Source organism: Pongo pygmaeus, chromosome 8 (genome assembly GCF_028885625.2).
Source record: "Pongo pygmaeus isolate AG05252 chromosome 8, NHGRI_mPonPyg2-v2.0_pri, whole genome shotgun sequence".
NCBI lineage: Eukaryota > Metazoa > Chordata > Mammalia > Primates > Hominidae > Pongo > Pongo pygmaeus.
Genome location: NC_072381.2, coordinates 23,150,878 through 23,174,549, shown reverse-complemented (window position 1 = coordinate 23,174,549; position 23,672 = coordinate 23,150,878). Strand labels below are relative to the sequence as shown.

At 42.5% G+C, this 23,672-nt stretch overlaps 1 protein-coding gene across 16 annotated transcripts in view; it reads right to left on the bottom strand.

Annotated features, from left to right (window-relative positions):
• ARMC3 (armadillo repeat containing 3) overlaps positions 1-23,672 on the bottom strand; it is a 110,650-nt gene that overhangs the window by 13,997 nt on the left and 72,981 nt on the right. For 5 of the 16 annotated variants that reach the window (XR_008491928.1, XM_054435533.2, XM_054435534.2 and 2 more), the window contains 5 exons: positions 22,856-22,992; positions 21,522-21,690; positions 17,951-18,048; positions 16,560-16,658; positions 16,008-16,124 (listed from right to left, as the gene is read on the bottom strand). Coding sequence is in view for 13 of the 16 variants with exons in the window: in XM_054435533.2 (XP_054291508.1) it covers positions 16,008-16,124; positions 16,560-16,658; positions 17,951-18,048; positions 21,522-21,690; positions 22,856-22,992 (620 nt within the window). In the remaining 3 variants the exon portion in view is untranslated. Of the gene's footprint in view, positions 1-9,961; positions 10,750-10,799; positions 11,233-16,007; positions 16,125-16,559; positions 16,659-17,950; positions 18,049-21,521; positions 21,691-22,855; positions 22,993-23,672 lie in introns of those variants that run through there. The other 11 variants (XR_008491929.1, XR_008491930.1, XM_054435535.2 and 8 more) reach the window with 6 other exon arrangements.

Below are 23,672 nucleotides of genomic sequence, written 5' to 3'. Positions count from 1 at the left end.
GTCCATCCTTTGACTTTCAACCTACCTATGTCAAATGAATTTGAAGTTAGTTTCTTTAAACAGCATGCAGTCGGATCATAACTTCTTATCCACTCTGCCAATCTGTCTTTCAATTGGTTTTTATTCCTCTGCTCTTCTTTTCTTGCCTTCTTGTGTGTTACTTGAACATTGTTTTTAGGATTCCATCTTGACTTATTTATGGCTTTTTGAGCATAGCTTTTTGTATAGGTTTTTTAGTGGTTACAGTAGGTATTACAATATACAAATATGGCTTATCACAGTTTACTGGTATCCACATTTTACTGCTTCAAGTAAAGTATGGAAGCTTCACCTCCTTTCAGGTGTCTTTACTTCCTTTACTTTAAAATATCGTTGTCTTGAGTATCAGATGTTATACATTTTGTTTCAATCATCAAACGTGATGTATAATACTCACGAGGAAATGGATAGTCTACTGCATGGAGATATATATATATAGCATTCCTCTTTCTTCCTGATCCTTCCGGATTCTTTCATCATTTCCTTTCTGTTTGAAGAACATTCTTTAGCCAATCTGTTAGGATAGGCCTGCTAACTGTAAGTTGTTTAGTCTTCCTTTACCTGAGAAGGCCTTTATTTGTCTTCTTCATTGCTGAAGAATGGTTTCACCAGATACTTGTAGTTGACAGTTCTTTTCTTTCAGCACTTGAAAAACATGCCACTTCCACTTGGCTTCTATAGTGTCAAATAAGAAAGCCACTGTCACTTGAGTCGATGTTTTCCTACAAGAAATGCGTAGTTTTTCTTTGGCTGCTGGATTTCAGAAGTTTGATTATAATAAACTTAGTGTTGTTTTCTTTGGGTTTATCCTATTTGGAATCTTCTCCTCTTCTTTAATCAAAAGGTTTATATCTTTCACCAAATGTGGGGAGTTTTCAATCATTACCTGTTTGAATACTCTTTCAGTCCTACCCTCTCTCCTCTCCTTCTGGAACTGCAATGATATGAATGTTGGATCTTTTATTATTGTCCCATAAGTCCTTGAGGCTTTGTTCATTTTTTTTTTCCAGTTAATTTTTCTCTTGGTTATATAGGTTGAGTGAATTCTACTGCTCTGTCCTCAAGTTCACAGATTCTATCATCTATCAACTCCATTTTATTATTGTGTCCTTCCAGTGAGACTTTTTATTTATGTTATTATATTTTTCAGTTCTATAATTTCTATTTGGTTCCTTTTTTATAACTGCTATTTTTGTTGTTGAAATTTTCTATTTTTTCAGTTATTTCAAGAAAATTTGTAATGGATTGTTGAAGCACATTCATGATGACTGCTTTAAAATCCAGGTCAGATAATTCCAACAACTGATTTATCTTCATGTTGGCATTAACTGATTGCCATTTCTCATTGGTATTGTGATTTTCTTGGTTCCTGATATGATAGGTATTTTGTTGGTCATAATCTGGATATGTTGTCTATTATATTGGGAAACTCTGGGTCTATTTATTTATTTTAGCAAGCAGTCTCCCTGGAGTTCTGCATAGAGGTCCTGGACTACTTTTGTAGGCAGTGATTCCAATGACATGTTAATTTTCAGAGACTTCCAGTGAGTGTATGTGTTTTTCTGCTTGGTTTAACTAGGCTGCTGGGACTCCCACTGGTCCCTCCTGGTGTTATCTGAAGGAATACGAGGGGTTTCCCCGTTCTGGGACTCTCTGTGAAGGATAGGTATTTCAGGGCTGCAAGGACCCAGAGGCTTCCCTAGGCAGGGGCTTGTTGTGGCTGGTTTCCCCCAGTCTGTGTAAGATGGATAGGACCCTTGTGGCAAGATGTCTCCCTACTATCATCCCCCACTCCATGTCTCTTGGTGAGAGAAGGTAGCCTCAATGCCATGGGGACAAAGGAGTGCCCTGTGCCACGGTACTTATTGTGCTTAGGTCCTTCTTGCAGGTTCCACCCACCTGCCCAGTGTTTCTCAGTGGGAGAGGGAGTCTCAGGCTTATTGGGACAAAGCAGATTCCCAGGCTGGCCACATCCTGGGCTGAGCAGGTCCCTTCTGGCCACTCCAGTATCTCTGGGTGGGAGAAGCAAATCTCAGCTCCTCAGGTACACTTGCTGTGTCTAGGTCCCTCTTGCTACTCCTGCCTAGCTGCCTTGATATCTCTTGGCAGGTCTAGGGGTAGAGGGGGGAAAAGGGAAGTGGTCTCTGGCTGTCAGAAGAGGCATTTGCTTACCCTAGACTCCTAGTGTTAGTGGGGCTCCAATCAACCCCCTTGTCATTGGCACTGAGTTTGCCTAGTGTTGTCAAATGACTACTAGTTACTTTCTGTTGCTAGACTTGGGGGGCCTTCTGTTAGATGAGGGAACATAAGATGCCCTGCTGCTGTGTTTTCCCCCCAGTCATAGGGTCTCCAGCCAGTTCACCTTCTTCTTGCCTCCTTTGGAGTTCTCCTTTGTTTGCCTCTTGCATTATTTCCAGGGTTAATAGTTCTATTTAGCAGGGAGGAGCAAAGAAAAACTAGTCTGTGCCAACTTGATCTGCAGGAAGTCATCAAGTGATTTTTGACAAAGGTACAAAGATAATTCAAGAGAGAAAAATGTTGCTTTTCATCAAATGTTCCTGGAACAATTAGACATTCATATGCAAAGTAAATTTCAACATAAGCCTCACATTGTATGTAAAAATTAACTCAAAATTAATGCTAGCCCTAAATAGAAAACCTAAAAGCAATGAATATTTTGAAGAAAACAAAGGAGGAAATCTTCTTGATCTAGGGTTAGCCTATATATGTACGTAAACACTCTATAGATATAAATGAAAATATACGTATTTTTTCAAGGCATTCACCAAGAAGCAGGGAGTCTTTAGACATGACACCAAAAGCACAATCTATAAAAGAAAATTTTGACAAATTTGACTTCATCAAAATTAAAAACTTTTGCTCTGAGAAAGATACTGCTAAGGGAATAAAAAGACAAGGAACAGAGTGGGAGAAAATATTTGCAAGCCACGTGGTCAACAGAAGACTTATATGTAAGACAAAGAATGCTCAAGACTGAACAGTAAAAAAACAAACAGCTTCTGCACAGCAAAAGAAACTATCAACAGGGTAAACAGGCAACCTATAGAATGGGGAAAAGTATTCACAAACTATGCATCCAACAAAGGTCTACAAATATGCAGAATATATACAGAACTTAAACAATTCAACAAGCAAAAAATGAATGACCCCATTAAAAATGGGCAAAGGACATGAACAGACACTTCTTAAAAGAAGACATACATGCGGCCAACAAATATATGAAAAAATCTGCAACATCACTAATTATTACAGAAATGCAAATCAAAACCATAATGAGAATACCGTCTCACACCAGTTAGAATAGCTATTACTAAAAAACTAAAAACTAAAAAAATAACAGATGTTGGCAAGGTTGTGGAGAAAAGGGAACGTTCACTCCCTGTTGGTGGGATTGTAAATTAGTTCAGCCACTGTGGAAACAAGTTTGGAGATTTCAAAGAACTTAAAACAGAACTACCATTCGACCCAGCCATCCCATTACTGGGTGTACACCCAAAGGAAAATAAATCATTGTACCAAAAAGACACATTACTCCTATGTTCATTATGGCACTATTCACAATAGCAAATACATGGCATCTACCTAGATGTCCATCAACAGTGGACTTGATTTTTTAAAATGTCATATATATACACCATAGAATATGATGCAGCCATGAAAAAGAATAAAATCATGTCCTTTCCAGCAGCATGGATGAAGCTGGAGGTCATTATCCTAAGTGAATTAATGCAGGAACAGAAAACCAAATACCACACGTTCTCAGTTATAAGTGGGAGCTAAACATTGCATACACATGGACATAAAGATGAGAATAACAGACACTAGGGCACTTGGGGGCTACTAGGTCGGGGAGGTTGAGAGGTGGGGAAGGGTTGAAAACCTACCTGTTGGTATTGGGCTCACTACCTGGGTGACAGGATCATTCATACACTAAATTTCAGCAACACACAATTTACCCACGTAGCAAACCTGCACCTGTACCTTCTGAACGTAAAATTAAAGTTGAGAAAAAGCAAAAACAAAAGCCCAATTTAAAAAATGGACAAAATACTTGAACAGATACTTCACCAAAGAGGATATAAAGATGGCAAATAAGCACAGGAAAAAATGTTAACAGCATTAGCTATTAGGGAAATGCAAATTAAGATCATGATGAGATACCACTATTTACATATTAGAATGGATAAATAAATACTAACAATCCCAAGTGCCAGCAAGGAGGTGGAGGACCTGGAGCTCTCATACATTGCCGGTGAGAAAGCAAAATGCTATTGCTATTCTGGAAAAGTTTGCTAGTATCTTATAAAGTTAAACATACAGTTACCATATGACCCAGAAATCCCCCTCCCAGGTATTTACCCTAGAGAAATTAAAACTGGCTGTGTATGGTGGCTCACACCTGTAATCCCAGCACTTTGGGAGTCTAAGGCGAGTGGATCACTTGAGGTCAGGAGTTTGAGACCAGCCTGGCCATCATTTAGTAGAGACCATCATCCATCTCTACTAAAAATACAAAATTAGCTGGGTGTGGTGGCACATGCCTATAATCCCAGCTACTTGGGAGGCTAAAGCAGGAGAATTGCCTGAACCTGGGAGGCGGAGGTTGCAGTGAGCCAAGATCATGCTACTGCACTCCAGCCTGGGCAACAGAGCGAGACTCCACCTCAAAAAAACAAAACAAAAACTTACATTCACACACACACATGAATGTTTATAACAGCTCTATTCATAATCAACAAAAACTGGAAACAACTCAAATGTCCTTTAACAGGTGAGTGGACATATACTGTGGTATATCCACACAGTGAAATAATACTCCAAAATAAACTGCTGATACACAAAACAATTCAGAAGAATCTCAAAGGCATTACACTGAGTGGAAAGGCGAGTCTCAAAGGTTACACACTGTATGATCCTATTCATGTGGCATTCTCAAAAAGACTAACAGGTGTGGCTGCATGGTGATGGCTCGTGCATGTCATCCCAGCACTTTGGGAGGCAGAGGCAGGTGAATTGCTTGAGCTCAGGAGCTCCAGACCAGCCTGGGCAACATGGCGAAACCTTACAAAAATTAGCTGAGCATGGTGGTGCATACCTGTAGTCCCAGCTACTCAGGAGGCTGAGGTGGGAGGATCACTTGAGCCCAGGAGGTTGAAGTTGCAGTGAGTGGAGGTTGCAGTGAGCCAAGATCACACCACTGCACTCCAGCCTGGACTACAAAGTGAGACCCTGTCTCTAAAAAAAACAAAACAAAGCAAAACAGAAAAACAACAGTAACAGAGAACAAATAGAAAATACCAGGGGTTAGGATTATCTGGGGTGATGGAACTGTTTTGTATCCTGATTGTGATGATGGTTATACAAATCTCCACTTTTTTTAAAATTCATAGAATTGTATACAGAAATCAATTTTAAAATAAATCTTGCTGTGTATTCACTTTATATTTACATGAGAGTTATGATTTTACTTTTACACAAATTATATTCTAACACCATAGATGGAATGTCTGTCTTTATTCACTTTCTGCATCTCACCCTAGGGGATGCAGGGTGATGACCTGCACCCCACTTTTTACTCTGCACCAAACACCCCTAAACAGCTTGACACAAACTGGAACATAGCAAAGGAGGCAATCATTGTTTTGCTAAAATACTTCTGAGCTGGTAAATAACGGGTTATCTGTCATTTGTGCCTCGGCAAGGCTTCCTTTCTCTACTTTCCACTGCTAGCTGAGAGCCCACATTGGGAGAACCAGCAGTGAGGCTGGACAGCCCTCTGGGAGGCAGTGGGGAGGATGTCCACGGCCACTCACTAGAGCAGCTTTGCAAGGAACTCACGGAAATCTAAAAGGGAAGATGCAGGGGTCAGGGGAGTCACAGACTCTTCACTTCACAGCTGTGCCAGGACGCAGCCTATCCTTTTCTAGTTTTTGGCTTTAGCTGTTTTTCCTTAAAAATTACCAAGGTGCGGCCGGGCGCGGTGGCTCATGCCTGTAATCCTAGCACTTTGGGAGGCCAAGGCGGGCGGATCACGAGGTCAGAAGATCGAGACCATCCTGGCTAACATGGTGAAACCCTGTCTCTACTAAAAATACAAAAAATTAGCCGGGTGTGGTGGCGGGCACCTGTAGTCCCAGCTACTCGGGAGGCTGAGGCAGGAGAATGGCTTGAACCTGGGAGGCAGAGCTTGCAGTGAGCAGAGATGGAGCCACAGCACTCCAGCCTGGGTGACAGTGCGAGACTCCATCTCAAAAAAAAAAAAAAAAATTACCAAGGTGGAAGTCTAATAAATGATACCATTATAGGTGCCTTTTTGGTTTTGAAGCACACAGGCTCTCAGCTGACCCACAGTTACGCAGAGACAGATCAAGAGGCACCATCTATGGCCAAACATGACTTTGGGCAGAGGGTCTAAAAATGAACGAAATGAGAACCTAAGTTTCCAGGACTCCAGACAGTTTGGTGACTCCAGTGTGGCCTGGGAGGCTGTCCTACAACCCCAGCCGTGACCACAGACCTGCTTCCCTGCCCAAGGACTTTAGCTGTTTTGCATGATGAGAGAAGTCTCCAGAACAGGCCTGGGTGGGACTTTGAGTAGGTGGAGTTCCAAGGAGCACAATGCTGTTTCTAATACCTGACTTGCAGTCAACACTGCTGCTAGTTCATTTCCATTTTTCCAGCGGAATTTTGTCAATTAACCAGTGATATGCAAATAAATGCTTCTGTTTATTATTAAAAAGAATTGTTGCCTTATCTAAATATCTACCACACTGCTCTCTGTGACATTAGCCTGCTTTCTGAGGGCAGATTTTCTTACACACCTTGTTCATTATAATAGGATCTGACAATATTAAGATTAAACAGTAGCTTTGATTGCAGCTTTTATTTTGTTACCTTCTTGAGAACAAGGAACTTAAAACAACAAATGTGTCAGAGGGTCGAGAAATCAAGAAAATGGGGCTAGGCCAGACCAGGCAGGTGAATTACCTGTTTCGTTTTGTTTTGTTTTGTTTTTTGAGACAAAGTCTCGCTCTGTTGCCCAGGCTGGAATGCAGTAGTGCGATCTTGGCTCACTGCAACCTCTGTCTCCCAGCCTCAAGCTGATTCTCCTGCTTCAGCCTCCCAGGTAGCTGGGATTACCAGCATTCGCCACCATACCCAGCTAATTTTTGTATTTTTAGTAGAGACAGGGTTTTAGCATGTTGGTCAGGCTCGTCTCAAACTCCTGACCTCAAGTGATCCGCCCATCTCGGCCTCCCAAAGTGTTGAGATTACAGGCGTGAGCCACCATGCCCGGTCAATCACTTGTTATATACTCACGCGTATTGAGCATCTGTTACACTAGCAGTAAATTAGGGGGTTTGGGAATTATTTATCTTTAAGTATTACTTGAAGCACAAGGTGGAAGGGAAGAATTGACTGAGGTCCAGATGAATTTTCTTTTTATTTTGAAGAAAAGAATAGAAAAATAATCCCGTCAACTGCTATTTGAGAATTACAAAGCTCTATATTAGTTTTAACAAGTACTAAGAGTTTTATACTTTCTAATTAAATATTATATTTGCTGCAGCTAAGTAAAGGAGAGAGGTTAATCCTGTATCATGAACGCACCCAGCATGCATTCTAATAAAATCTCTAAGCAAAAGTTAGTATTTCCCAGAGAGATCATCTTAATCCCTTTCTCTTATTTGTAAAAAAATAATAATAATAAATTGGACATCATCACATACATAGTTAAGATTTTAATAAATTAGAAACCAATACTAGGAAGGTCAATTAGAAGTGCAGGAAGCACAGATAGGTTCACCTGTTTTGTAAAATTGCAAGGTGGCGTTGTAAGATTGGAAAGCTCAGTTCCAACAGTCGGTCCAATACTTAGTCACTGAATAGAGTGAGTATTGAGAGTTACCTACAAAACAGAGGCAGGAGGGTATCTCACAGAGCGTGCTGCCTGATGTAAGAACAAGGAGTCATTTGGCATGAAGGAGAAAATATCTGATACACCTCCAGGAAATGCAATCTTATGAATGATTAAAAAGAGAGAATTTCCTGGAACTCCTGAACTGTAGTTTCTTATTGCTATAAATAGAAGCATTTCTTTTGGACTTCTTTCCCATGAAGCCTGCCAGGTTATATTAATAAGGGCTTCAGTACTTAAATACATTTCATTTCATGCATATGGAAATAAACACTTGGAAATTATAAAATTAACTCCGGTAAAATTAATTCTCAGAGCATCAGTTTTTGGTTAAAGACAGCAGAACTTTTACCTCTCCTGCAGAAACTTTAGCAAAACTACCTCAGGAAACAGAGATTTACTGTGGGATCCAAAGCTCTAAGGTTATTTTTCTACATTCATAGGTGGGTGAAAAGGAGAGCAGGTAAACATATAGAATATTTGCTTGGCTCTAAATCGCTTATTGACATTTTCGACATTTTTAAAGTTTAATCCCTTGCTCCTTTTTGATACCATCGACTATTTAAATACATAATTTTAGGACAAGGCTGGTGGGAGAAATACAGGTCATGAACCTAGCCCTCTTGGGGTTTCAATTTAAGCAAGAAGATTTTGTTATGTGGAAAATAATCACAATACCAGGCAGCATTCAATAAATTCCACATGAGGGATAAAGATGTGAAAGTCTCCAGGAGTTCAATGTTGAAAGAAATGTTTTCAAATTGGGTGTCCTATTCCACCCAATTTAGTCCAAAAGGATGGGAACAAGGCGTTGTTCAAAGTAGAGAGAGGATTTGTTCTGGGTAGTGTCTGATTGTGTGAGTGTGTGTGAGTGTGTATATTTCTTTCTTGTCTGTCTTCTCACTAGGATGTAAGTTCTATGAAGGCAAAGGTTTTTGTTTACTGCTGTATCTCCAGCACTGGAACAATTCCAGGCACATAGAAGGTGCTCAATAAGTATTTGTTGAATGAATGAATTGCAGAAAAGAAGGTGTGAAGGTGTTTACATGTGACTAAGAGACAATATCTGTTTCTGAAAGACTTTAGTAGTCAAGATTTGGGGGAAGAAGCAACAACAGTTAAGTTATGGGTAAAAAGAGGGTAGTGGGAAATTATTTTAAAAACAAAAATGTTTTAGGAAATCATTATCCTGTAGATCAAGATTGTCTGAGTGACAGAAATATTAAATAAAGCATTTGCTGTAAATATCTAAAAGGCTCTAGACATGAGCAGCATGGAAAGAGGATATGAAAAATGAGACAGAAAAACAACTAACTTTTAAATGTGTGTAATAAACTCATGTTCAGTCAAGTGAACGTTCATGAAAACTGGTCTGAATACAAAAGAACAGCGTAGACAGAACTTATCATACATTTCACAAACAGGTCTAGTGAATGCTATTTTTAAATGTTTACATTCAAATGTCCTCTATAAGGAAAAGCTTTAGAAGAAATGTTAGATATGTTGGTTTTAGTGAAGACTAAGGAAGGAGGAGCGTGGATAACCAGGGAACGAATTAATCACATCTCCTATGAGTGTTTTGCCATGAAGGGGAGTATAACTAAAGCCTTCGAAACCAAAAGTAATATGGTGCCTGGTCACCCAGGAGACAGAGATTTAAATTTACATGCTGCATGGTAATGATATTCATCAGGAAAAAGAAATCCATACTTCCCCTTTCTCTTCTCCATATTAGAACACTTCACATGTAATTGATCTTACTTCTTTCCCATCTCTTCTCTCGTCTCCCTTTCAAAAATGTAGCACTCCATGGTTCTCGATGTCTCATTATTCTTTGTCAGTATCTCTCACTTTTTTAATTTTTTTTTTCCTTTATGACCTTCTTTTAATTTTTTTTTAACTTTTATTTTAAGTTCAGGGGTATATGTGCAGGTTTGTTACATAGGCAAATTTGTGTCATGGGTTTTTTTTTTTTTTTTTTTTGTACAGATTATCTCAGCACTCAGGTATTGAGCCTAGTACCCATTCATTATTTTTCCTAATCCTCTCCCTCCTCCACCCTCCACCCTCCAGTAGGCCCCAGTGTGTGTTGTTGTTCCCCTCTATGGGTCCATGTGCTCTTATCATTTAGCTCCCACTTATAAGTGAGAACATACAGTATTTGGTTTTCTGTTCCTATATCAGTTTGCTAAGGATAATGGCTTCCAGCTCCACCCATATCTCTGCAAAGAACATGATCTCACGCTTTTTTGTGGCTGCATAATATTCCGTGGTGTATATGTACATTTTATTTATCCATTTGATCATTGATGGGCATTTAGGTTGATCCCATGTCTTTGCTATTGTCTCACTCTTTTTAACATAAAATATTCCCAATGGCTTATCAGATAAATGCAGTTAAAATATTTTATTCTATTTCCAGGAGTCCAAAGTTTTAATAGTCATAAGACAAGAAGGGTTGACCAAAAGATAGGCAACAGGACAACAGGGCTATGGCTAATCTACCCCTCAATGGACCAAAGGCTAAGAAGGGAAGAGAGAAGGGACACACATTGAGCCCCTAAGTGTGCTAGGTGATGGTCAGGCACTTTCCTGACACCATCTCTCCTCTTACGGCAGCTCTTTGAGGCAGGGATCATCATTTTCATTTACAGTTCAGAAGACCAAGGCCCAGTTGTGTCTGAATCCAAAGTCTCTGTGTTCTCCCTCACGCCAACAATCCTCTTAAATCCTAGGAGTGCTTCAGGGTTTATCTTGAAGTGGGGAGTGAGCTGCCAGAATGTGCAGAGGAAGAGGGAGAATGAAGACAGTACAAAGAAGGAACAATTATTCTCATTTGTTTATATTTGTTCTCCCTGGACATACTGTAAAGGAGTCAAATGCCTGTTCCTTTCAACAAACAGCATTCAATAATTAATTTTTAATGTTTAATCAATAAATAATTTTTTACTGCCCCTGATGAGCCTGATACTATTCTAGGCTCTATGGATATAAAGATAAAAAAAAAAGCGTGGTCCCAGATCTCAAACAGCTTATTATTCAGTAAGAAAGACAAATAAATCAACACAAATCAGTGCAGGCTATGGATGAGATAGAATCCATTCACAAAGGAGTTTCAGTTTCATGGGATGACTAATGGCTGTGTTCTGGAGATCTAAGATACAGCATGGAGACATTATATTATATTTAATAATACTGTATTGTACACATGAAATTTGCTAAGAGAGTAGATCTTCAGTGTTCTCACCACGAAACTACAAAAAATGAAAGGGAACTCTGAGGTGACAGAAGCGTTAATTAACTTAATCATGGTAAACATTTCACAATGTACACAGATATCAAAACATCATATTTAAATGTACGTAATAATTCATTTGTCAATTAAGCCCCGATAAAGTGAGAAAAAAACTATAGCTAAACAATTAAAAACCCAAATTCACAAAAAAATGGGCACAAAGTAAATGTTTACCCTGGTGTGATCAGAGAAGGCTTCACAAAAACAAAGCTGTAAAGAAAATAAAGAATGAGTAATAGGAACTTGCCACAAAACAAGCAAGGCTATTCCAGGGTGGGCCATGCTTGGAGTTTGGGCTTCAGCTATAAGATGAGAGGGAACTTCGTTTTAGGCAGAGTCATATGATCTGACTTTCATTTAAAAAGGTGTGTAGTGGCCAGCCATGGTGGTTCACGCCTGTCATCCCAGCATTTTGGGAGGCCGAGGCGGGTGGATCACGTGAGGCCAGGAGTTTGAGACCAGCCTGGCCAACATGGCAAAACCCCATCTCTAATAAAAATTAAAAAAAAAAATTAGCTGGGCATGATGGCATGCACCTGTAATCCCAGCTACTCGGGAGGCTGAGGTCCGAGAACTGTGTGAACCTGGGAGGCGGAAGTTGCAATGAGCCAGGATCACACCATTGCACTCCAGCCTGGTGACACAGTGAGACTCTGTCTCAAAAAAAAAAAAAAAAAAAAAAGGTGGGGGCTAGCACCTCTGGGGGCGCATGCATGGAGGACGGGTTTATGGAGGGCTATGCGAAAGTGGGAGGATTTACAGTACAATAAGGAGGTTGATGTGATTGGCATGTAACATAAAGGCCCGAACTAGGGAAGTAAAAGTGAAAATGAAGGGAAGAAATAGATGTAGGAGAGTTAAGACATAGAGTGGATAGGACTGTCTTGGTCATTCCATATTGGGGATAAATGAGAAGGACTTCAAGATGATTCCTAGGCATGGGTGATTGTATGGGAATATGGTTAACATGAACAAGCACAGGGAAGAGACGGGGAGGGAGCTTGGGAGCTGCGGTGAACAATGAGTTCAGGTTGGAACATATTGAACTTAAGGTGCCTTCAGAGTGACAGGGCAGAGGACTTCACCAGGCAACTGGACACACAGGTCTGGACTCAAGAGAAGGGTCTCAGCTTTGGAGTGGGAGCTAAAACTATGGAGAGTAGGAATAGGAGTACCACTCCTGGAGAACATTGATATTTATGGTATTGCAAAGGATGAGAAGATAGCACCAAGGGCCAGAAAAGAAGGGATTTATCTATAGAACAAAGTGACATGGATCTAATGAGATCAAGATGTGAGTGTTTCACAGTTTTATGGAAAATATCAGTGTCAAATATCACAATAAAGCAAACTATAGCTGTGTGAAGATCAGCAGCTTGATATTCACAAGTACACAAAATGAGTTCCCACCCAGAAGGAGTGCCCAAAAAATTTAGGATTAAGAACCAGATTGAGCTGTAAGAAAAATAAGACAATTTTAAAAAGCCAAGAAGAGCAGAAGAACCAAAGATGAAAGCTGATGTGTTCACTCGTCCGGGTGAGGACCAGATTGAAAGGTGCACTTTGATTGAGGGACTATATGTACAATAGGGTCCTGTGGCTGCTCATCAGTCAAGTGGCCTGTCCCTAGCAAGGGAGCAGAAGGCTGAGTCTTTCCCAGGGACATAGCTGGGTGGACTAAAGGGGAACACTTGTCTCAGAGGCAGCCAATGTTCTGGATGGCCTGTGAAAATAAGATTGCGTCTCCTGAAAATGCACGAAGAGACAGAGATTGTACTTGATTGCTGCCAGGCTTTTGAACTGGAAGCCTGTTTTGGAATTGGGGCCACATTTGGTCCCTTAGCAAACCAAGGTCACATGCAAGCTACAGTTAGAGGAGAGGCCCTAAAAAAAAGCAAGCAAGGAAGCAAGTGCAAGTAAGTTACCATGCAGGTGGAGGGAGAAAGAGAGAAGGGAAGAGAGGTGGGCGGGCCCTGCAGTTGTCACCTGTCCCACTGAGGACGCTCTGCATCCCTGCACTGAATTCCTTTATATCCTTGTATGGTTGGAGTGGGTTTTGGCTCCTTGCAACTGTTTAGTACAACAATAATAATAGCAACAGGAGCTAACATTGGTTGACTGTTTACCACGTGCCAGGCACTGTGCTAAGCATTTCACACGTAGTGACTTACTTGAGGCTTACAACAGCACTATGAAAACGGTTCTATTTTTATTTCAGTTTTACGGATGATGAAATGAGACAAAGAGAAGGTAACCTATCTGCTCCAGATGCATCATTTATAAGTATGGAACTTGTCAGAAATAACGTTTTCCTGCCAAAGTTTGGATTTCTGTTCTTTTGAATAAATGTGAATGCCTATGAGTGCCAGCCAGGCACTGAGCTAAATACAGGAGATGAAAACAAATTATTCAAATAAGAACATTTCCTTGTTCTTGAGGAGCTTTTAGTCCAGTGGGGAGAAGCTCAGAGAGGCCAAAGGGTAGGACAGAGCAAACCAAATAAAAGAGAAGGACAAGGAATGGAAAGGAAAGGAAAGAGGAGAGAGGAAGGAAGGGAAGGAGAGAGGAGAAAAGGGAAGGAGAGAAGAGGGAAGGGAAGAACAGGGAAGGGTAGGGAAAGGAAGGGTAGGAGAAGGAAGGGAAAGGAATGGTAGGAGAGGGGAGGGAAAGGAAGGAAGGGGGAGGGAAGGGAAGGAGAGGGGAGGGAAGGGAAGGAGTGGGAGGGAAAGGGAAGGAGAGGAGAGGGAAGGGAAGGAGCAGGGAGGGAAAGGAGAGGAGAGGAGAGGGAAGAGAAAGAGAGGGAAGGGAAGGGAAGGAGTGGGGAGGAAAAGGGATAGAAAGGGGAGGGAAAGGAAGGAGTGGGGAGGGAAAGGAAGGAGAGGAGAGGAGAGGAAAGGGAAGGAGAGAGAAGAGGGTAGGTCAGGGAATGGGAAGGAAGGGAGAGAGAAGGGAAGGGAAGGGAAAGAGGGGAGGGGAGGGAAGGGAAGGGAAGAGAAGAACAGGGAAGGGAAGGGAGACAGGAGAGAAGGGAAGGGAAGGAGAGGGGAGGGAAAGGAAGGAGGGGGGAGGTAAGAGAAGGAGAGGGGAGGGAAGGGAAGGGGTGGGAGGGAAAGGGAAGGAGAAGAGAGGGAAGGGAAAGAGAGGGGAAGGAAGGGAAAGAAAGGGGAGGGAAAGGGAAGGAAAGGGGAGGGAAAGGAAGGAGCAGGGAGGGAAAGGAAGGAGCAGGGAGGGAAAGGAAGGAGCAGGGAGGGAAAGGAAGGAGCAGGGAGGGAAAGGAAGGAGCAGGGAGGGAAAGGAAGGAGAGGAGAGGAAAGGGAAGGAGAGAGAAGAGGGTAGGTCAGGGAATGGGAAGGAAGGGGAGAGAGAAGGGAAGGGAAGGGAAAGAGAGGGGAGGGAAGGGAAGGGAAGAGAAGAACAGGGAAGGGAAGGGAGAGAGGAGGGAAGGGAAGGACAAAGAAGTGGAGGGAAGCGAAGGAGAGGGAAGCTGGAGAGAAGGGAAGAGAAGGGGAGGGAGGGAAGGGAAGGACAGGGAAGGGGAGGAGAGAACAAGCAGAAGCTATGGGACTGGAACCACAGGAACAGATGAGAAGCAGTGATGAGAATATTGAGCAACAGAGACTCTAACAACAGAGAAGAAAGCCAGAGCAGAAAATAAAGCAGTCTGAGGAGGAGGGCAAACCACTGCCTATGCCTTGGGAGACTTGGGGCCCAGCCTCCTTGGAAAGCAGGGGTCTGGTATCCATTCCCCACAGCCTCCAATGCCACCATGGCCCTTACAGGCTTAAGTCTACCATAACTTAATACACTTTTTCAAAGAATCCAGGAAAGTTCTCACAGGAGACTTATGTTTTAAATATATGTAAACATGTAGGGCTGAGCAGGGTGGCTCATGCCTGTAATCCCAGCACTTTGGGAGGCCAAGGCAGGCAGATCATGAGGTCAGGAGCTCGAGACCAGCCTGGCCAACAAGGTGAAACCCCGTCTCTAGTAAAAATACAAAAATGAGCCGAGCCTAGTGGCGCACACCTGTGATCGTAGCTACTCAGGAGGCTAAGGCAGGAGAATTGCTTGAACCAGGGAGGCAGAGGTTGCAGTGAGCCAAGATGGGAGATGGTGCCGCTGCACTCCAGCCTGGGCGACAGAGCGAGACTCCGCCTCAGAAAAAAAAAGCAAAAAACACAGACCTCAAAAGGACATTATAATTGTCCCAACCACGTAAGAGCGTTGCCCTATTTGCCTCTCCTCCTCCTCGTTCCTTCTCCCATGGAGAGTCAGAGACAGTGAGGGAGGTGAGGAAGGCTGTGGAAGCAAAAGTGGGGCGGGAGGAGACAGCGTGGGACCACACACCTGGGTGTGGGGTTCCCCACCTGCAAAAGTCAGCAGCGGGAGGCAGAAACCCTCACACCAAGTTGGTTACCCAGGGTTGGGCTTTCAAAAGACTGACTAGAGACTGCTGTCCCTGTTGCCATGTTTTCATTAAAGTGACTGTAGGACCTTGTTGTTCCTACAAGTGATCCAAGTGACCCGAGTTTTTGGCCAGAGCCAGAAGAAAATTCTCTCCGGCTAAGTTTTAAAGAGATGGTAAGAGACAAAAATCAAGTCCCTTTTTAATTTCATCTCATGAGTCTTGCCTGGTTCAACACACTGATGTCAGAAGAAAACTTCCTACTGAAGAGCCACCCCTCCCTTCCACCAGCCTGGCTGGGTAATGAGGAACTCAGGACACTTGCTTACCTCCATCCTTTTTCCTTGGTGGCGCTTTTGCTGAGAACAGTATTTCGTCCAGAAGCTGGCTCCGATTTGTCTTCTATGGGAGATCCAAATCCAGCACTAAAATGATAACTATTTTTTCTTGTCATTTGAAAAAAAACCACAACCAATTTCAATCATATGGAAAATAACAATACATTTGCATTTAGAGCTTACAAGGTATTTTTACTTCACTATACAATTTTTACTTCATTACATAATTTGATTCCTTTCCCAATGATGAAGCCAGGGACCCGGCGTTATTTCATCCACAGCTAAGGAAACGAAACCCACACAGACACTAAGTCATGTGGCCCAAATCACTGCAGGTCCACAGGGCGAAAGAGAAGGCAAAACCAGATGTCCTGGCTCCTATTCCAGAGATCTTTCCCATAGCAATGTAAAAGGCAATTGTGCAATTGTATTACCATAAGAAGAATAAAAGTCAAGTTGCCCAAATCTAAAATCTAAAACATTTTTTCACACTCAAATTAAAGGGGAAGTTATTTGCATACAGATAAAACATCATTTTCTTACTTGGTCTTTTCTTTACTCGATCTTCTTAAGGAAGATGAAGAAGAAATACTTCGTCCATAACCAACATCTGATTTATCTTCCATAGATGAAGGTGGAGAACTAAAATTTTACACATTTAAAATTATATATAGATTAAAATAATCTACTTGTCAATAGATTATTGTTTTATTCCACGAAACAGAATTTTTTCCCAAAGTCATAACTGAAGCTGACTTTTAACAGTGACATACTATTTTTAAAGTATAAAGGAGAAGTCATTTTTTCTTTGTTTGTTTTTTGAGATAGGATCTCACCCTACACCCAGGCTGGAGTGCAGTGGTGCGATGATGGCTTACTGCAGCCTTGACTTCCGGGGCTCAAGTGATCCTCCCACCTCAGTCCCCCAAGTAGCTGGGACTACAGGCATGTGCTACCATACCTGGCTAATTTTTGTATTTTTTGTATAGATGGGGTTTCGCCGTGTTGCCCAAGCTGCTCTCAAACTCCTGAGCTCAAAGGATCTGCCTGCATCAACCTCACAAGGGGTTGGGATTATAGGTGTGAGCCACTGCAAAAAGACTATTATAAAGCCTTTCATAAGCTAGAACAGAAATTATTTGTATAAAATGTATCGCATAACTACTATATGGATATATAGATATACACGATCTCTCTCTCTCTCTCTTTTTTTTTTTTTTGAGAAGGAGTCTCGCTCTGCTGCCAGGCTAGAGTGCAGTGGCAGTGCAATCTCAGCTCACTGCAACCTCCGCCTCCCAGGTTCAAGCGATTCTCCTGCCTCAGCCTCCTGAGTAGCTGGGATTACAGGCGTGCACCACCACACCCAACTAATTTTTGTATTTTTTAGTAGAGACAGGGTTTCACCATGTTGGCCTCGATCTCCTGACCTCGTGATCTGCCCGCCTTGGCTCCCAAAGTGCTGGGATTACAGGCGTCAGCCACTGTGCCCGGCCATAGTCATTTTAAAGAAGGTGGAAGCTTCAATTTTTAGCTCTATCATTTACTTCTTATTTCAAAGAAAAATGTTGGGTGGTAACTGTACTCCAGCACATAGTCCTGGAGAATTGTAAACATGATTCATCTCGGTTTGCTGCTTTTTACACTTTCTTCGATGACTCCATGGTAAGAGGCCTTGACTTCAGAATACGCTTGAAATTGACTGGCAGTATAGAGTCAAAGAAAGAGAGCAGAGAGTGCATTGATTTGCAGTGGTGGCTATTTCATGGTTATTCCATGTCAGGCTATGAGTTTATGAGCCAGTATTTCTTTTCATGGAGGTGCTAGATACAGGAGAAAAGAGTCTGGGAATCTTTGCATATTCACCTGTTGGTGGAGAAACGATAACAACAAGCAGTATGTGCTTCCCTTCATCCCCTCTCCCTGCAGAGACTCACACGTAAGATTTACTGTTGATTAAGAGTACAGCCCGTAGGTCACTTGGTTCTTGTAAGCAGAGCTCCTTCAAAGGCAACAGTTTGGTGCCGGGATTTATCTGTAAGATAATTCAACGACCAAAAAGTAGTATCTGCATGGGTCTTATTTTCGAAAATGAATACAGATAGAATATATTCTCAGCTGTTTGTGGTGTCTCATTTCACACACACAAACACGCACATGTACAATATACATATACAAAATTAGAAATAGGAACCTGAAGCTTGTGGATGTTCTTGCCTTTGGGCAGGACAGATCCAGTTCCTTATCATCTCGATTGCTTTACACTCGGCTGTTTCATCCCATCATTATCATCTTGGCCCCTGGAAGTATTTGGATCGGCAAATCCATCTATATACCTAAGGGAGAGCTGACTGCCTGCAAAAGTAACTGAATACTGGAACAGATGACTAAAAGTGTTGTGACTGTATCTAAAAGTAGGCTAGACAAAGCCCTGTGTGGGCAGTTTCACCAGCCTGGAGGAAGAGGGCTAGACTGGATCACTTTTGAGATCTTTTTCCAATTAAGTTATAGTTGAATCCCTTTCTCATCCAAGATACGTTTCATGGTCCTTTGGGAAGAAGGCAAAAGTGAGCCTTTTAAAATAAGACCAATCCTGTCATTCTTCTGCCCGGGACCCTGCCACGGTTCCTGTTCCATTCAGAGTAAAGGCCTTTAATCTGGCCTTCATTAGCTCTCTGGTCTCGGGTTGGCTCTCCTCCCACTTTGCTAGCCCAGCTCTAGCTGCACTAGCCTTCCTGCTGTGCCTAGCACATGCCAAACATATATTCACCTCATGGCTCTTGCACTGGTTGATTCTGCCTAGAAAACAACCCCAGATTTGCCCAGGACTTCCCCCAGCCCCAGATTTGCCCGGGACTAAGGCCCTCGCCTGCTGCAAGTTTTGGCTTGGAAATGATCACCCTCTCAGTGAGACCCACCTGACCACAACTTCTAAAATTGCAGCCGCCCACCTCAGGGCTCCCCAGCATTTCAGAGCCCCTCACCCCGCCTCTGCCCTGCTCTCTTCTCCCTCCATGGCCCCTCTCATTTCTTTTTTTTTCCCCCTTTTTTGAGATGGAGTCTAGCTCTGTCGCCCAGGCTGGAGTGCAATGGTGCCATCTCAGCTCACTACAACCTCTGCCTCCCAGGTTCAAGTGATTCTCCTGCCTCAGCCTCTCAAGTAGTTGGGATTACAGGTGTGTGCTATCAGGCCCAGCTAATTTTTGTATTTTTAATAGAGACAGGGTTTCGCCATGTTGGTCAGGTGGTCTCCAACTCCTAACCTCAGGTGATCCACCCGCCTCGGCCTCCCAAAGTGCTGGGATTACAGGCATGAGCCACCACACCAAGCCAGTGCCTCTCATTTTTACCCTGGGATATTTATTTCATTTATTTCAGTATCATGTTTGGTGTTTATTCTCTGTCCTCCAGCACTGGTACCATGGGAGTGGAGACCTTGGTCTCCTTTGTTCACTGACATATTCACAGCCTCCAATATCCGAAACTTATAACAATATTTACTGAATGAATCAGAGCATCCCCCTTTAAAAAAGAAATTGTCTCGTTAAATGTTTTAAAAATTCATGACCAAACACATTTTGTCACGATTTTATCTGATCTATGGCAAGGTTTTCCTGGTAAGTGTTCTGCGATCGTTTCTCGGCTTTTCCCCTCAGTTTTCTTGTTTGTTTTTCCCCCTTGGTTTGGTTTTCTTTTTTTTCTTTTTGTTTTTTGAGACGAGTCTAGCTCTGTCGCCCAGGCTGGAGCGCAGTGGCGTGATCTCGGCTCACTACAAGCTCCACCTCCCGGGTTCACGCCATTCTCCTGCCTCAGCCTCCCGAGTAGCCAGGACTACAGGCGCCCGCTACCACACCCGGCTAATTTTTTGTATATTTAGTAGAGATGGGGTTCCACCGTGTTAGCCAGGATGGTCTCGATCTCCTGACCTCGTGATCTGCCCGCCTCGGCCTCCCAAAGTGGTGGGATTACAGGCGTGAGCCACCACGCCCGGCCCCCTCTTGGTTTTCTTAAAGCAGCTTTGTCCTGATGCTGCGACATTCTCTTTAAATTATCATAATTGGAAGAGATGGGCTTCCTGGGAGCAATTTCTCAGTGGTTTGTGTGTGTTATGGGGTATGGCAGTGGTGGCAGGAGGTGGGGGAGGCAGAAGCGAGAATAAGAGTCAAGTTTTAGGCAAGCTGTTTTGAATTATTCAAATTTTCTCTAGTTCTCCACTACCACGATGGAGTGCTTCCTGCAACTGGGGCTCAGTGATGTGACTTATGGCTCTGTCTCCTCTGCTTCTTGGAACCAAATTGGTCCAAGAAGGCTTCTGCTGTCAGCCTCACTCCCCATGTCCTGAGTTCTCGCACCTGCCTAGCAAACCACACTTACAGCTTTTGCACTTCTGAGTTTTCCCATGACCTCAGGAAGGATACAGTGTTAGTGGTGTTTGCTCTCTGAGCTCTGCCATCTTTAGCCCTCTTGTTCCTGTCTGTGTGTTTTTTTTTTTTTTCCTTTTCCTTTTTCTTCCTGCACAGCTTCTGCCTGATCTTGGGAGCTTTTGGCAACCCTTAAAATTGTTTGAAGTCTGCAGATCATATCTGCTTCCTAGTTTTGCTTAAAATGGGATTTGTGGGTTTTTAACATTTTCCCCATTCTCTTCATTGCTTTTGGTTTCCAGAAGAAGTAGAAAATACTGACTAAATCAGTCATGTAAAAAGTGTCCTTAATATTTTACTTTCTAGCTTCTCACTTCTCTCAACATTCATGTAATACAAATAATAAAGACCCCAAATTTTAAATGCTTCCTTTTTTTTTAAAGACAGGTTAGAGGGCAATGGTGTGATCATAGCTCACTACATCCTCAAACTCTGGGCTCAAGCCATCCTCCTAACTCAGCCTCCTGAGTAGATCAGACTACAGATGCATGCCACCATACCCAGATAATTTTTTAAAGTTTTTTATAGAGACAGGGTCTCACTACATTCCCCAGGCCGATCCTGAACTCCTGCCTCAAGTGATTCTTCTACCTCAGACTCCCAAAGTTCTGGGATTACAGGCATGAGCCGTGTCACCTGCTCCTTCACCTTTTTTTTTTTGACAGGGTCTTGCTATGCTGCCTAGGGTGGAGTGCAATGTCTATTCACAGGCACAACCATAGTGCACTGTAGCCTCCAACTCCTGGGCTCTTGGTCTCAAGCAATGCTCCTGCTTCAGCCTCCTGAATAGCTAGGACTACAAGTATGCATCACCAGGCCCACCCAGCTCTTCTTTTGTATCTTATCTGAAACTCGAGACTGCCTCTAGCAAGCTGATTTAATTACAAGTAAGCAGATTCTAGTTGAAACTGAACAAAAAATGCAAAATCTTATAACTAAAGTTAAGAATGAAGTGCTGATTTTCAAGTTTCTGCCTGTAAAAATATAAATTACATTAGGTGATTATGAAATGGCAATGTAATGGCATCAGGATTAAAGAAAAATTATTATTGTACATACTAAACTACAAATAAATGCTGTCACTTACCCGACCACAATCATAGAATCCATCGTTAATTATGTTACTTGGTGACAAATAGCCAGTCTGGCTGTATTTCAGGGAAAGATTGTTGTTGAGCAACTTATTATAAGCTGCCTCACTGAATTTATTTTTCCGAGTTCCTGATAGGTTAACTTCTTCAAGGATATCTAAAGCCCTGTCAATAAAAGCAAAAAGCATTATTTGCTTTATACAAGCCATCCAATACTGAGTCTCCATTTATATACCGACTTCAGATCCTGAAGGAAGAATGGAGATGGAGCTTAAAGCCTCCCCCACCCTCTTAGATAAAGTAATACTGACAGAATTATGAAGACAAATCTTCCCTTCTTAAGGATACATATGCCAAGTAGTAACTCATGTTCAAACAGGGGAAAAGGATGCTTTTGGGGGAAAAAGTTCTTTGTTCATCTAGAAGCAAAGTTAGTATTGGACCTCAACTTTTTCATCTAACTAGCCAATATATGCAAAAAAGCCAAATGTTTAGAAATTAATAAATGAAACCTGTCTATAGAAACTTAAAACCTAGGGCTAGATGTGATGGCTTATGCCTGTAATTCTAGCACTTTGGGAGGCTGAGGCGGGCAGATCACTTGAGGTCAGGAGTTCGAGACCAGCCTGGCCAACATGGCAAAACCTTGTTTCTATTAAAAATACAAAAAAGTAATCCCAGCTACTTGGAAGGCTGAGACAGGAGAATTGCAAACCCAGGAGGCAGAGGTTGCGGTGAGCTGAGATTGCGCCACTGCACTTTAGCCTGGGCAACATAGTGTGACTCTGCCAAAAAAAAAAAAAAAGAAAGAAAAAAAAAAGAATAGAAAGAAAGAAAGAAAAGAAATGAAACTTAAAACCGTATTCGCTGATGTGTTAAAGGCAACAAACTCATCTGCTTTTGGTCAACAGAACTGATTGGTGAGGGTGGTGAAATGTGGAATTCTGGTGAAAGTTTTAGATGGGTGGGAAAGAAATAGAGGTGATAGACACAGCTCGCCCATTTAATTTTAGCCTTGAAAGTTGGGAGACAAATAGGATTTGTTTGGCAGTAGCAGAAGAAAGTAAAAGAGAAGCATTTATCAAGACAAAGGGGTTAGAAGAAAATATTGAAGGTGATTTTTTCAAGGGCAGTGAAGGAGCGGTGAATGGGGACCCCTTTGCCTGCAGGCGGTTCCTTTCAAGCCAAGGCCCACCCTGGGGACATGCAGAGCTTCTGGGGACTGAGAGAGCAGCGGAGACTTGGCTTGAAATTCCTTGGGCCTGAAGAGCGTGCCTCTCCATCTTCTGCTCTTTGTCTGAGCCAGAAACTTGAGATGGCATCCACTCACCCGAGCCTGCATAATTCATTGGCCGTCAGCTCGTCACCAGCACAGACCATCACTGCCCAACTGGCGTGCTTCCTCACTTCATCATTCTTGGAGCGTAGCAGCTCTACCAGGGGCTCCAATCCACCAGAATTTCTTAACTAAAAGCAGAAACCAAAATGTTACACATTAAGAGTATAGAATGTAACTATTTGTGCTTTTAAAAAAATCTCATTATTTGATTGCTAAAAGGTTTTAACTATGTAAAAATGCTTTAGAATGCGTCTATCTTTAGGTTTATTAAATTCAGGGGTGAAAAATCTATTGCAAACCATTACACGCAGGAGCCCGGTTTTCGGGCCCCAGGAAAGTATCCCAGGGAGGTCATCCTGATTTTGCGTGGGATGGGGACTGCAGCAGAAGTCTGTCTTCTCACTGCCCACCCGTGGGATGCCCGATGCTTATTCACTCTGCTCCTGAACACTGATTGTTCATTCGGCTCTGTGATAGACAGAATAAGGGGCCCCCAAAGACATCCTTATCCCTGGAAGGGACTCTGCAGAGATGATTAAGGGTCTTGAGATGGGGAGGTTATCCTGGATTAGCCAGGAGGGTTCAGTGTAATCACAAGGATCTTTATAAGAGGGGGACAGAAGGTGCTGGAAGCAGAAAAAAGACACATGATGGAAGCAGAGGTTGCAGTGATGCACTTCGAAGATCCAAGGAGGGACACAAGCCAAGCAATGTGGGAAGCCCCTGGAAGCTGAAAGGGCAAGGACATAAGACACAGCTTCAGACTTCTGACCTCCCCAACCATATGATATTCGATTTGCATGGCTTT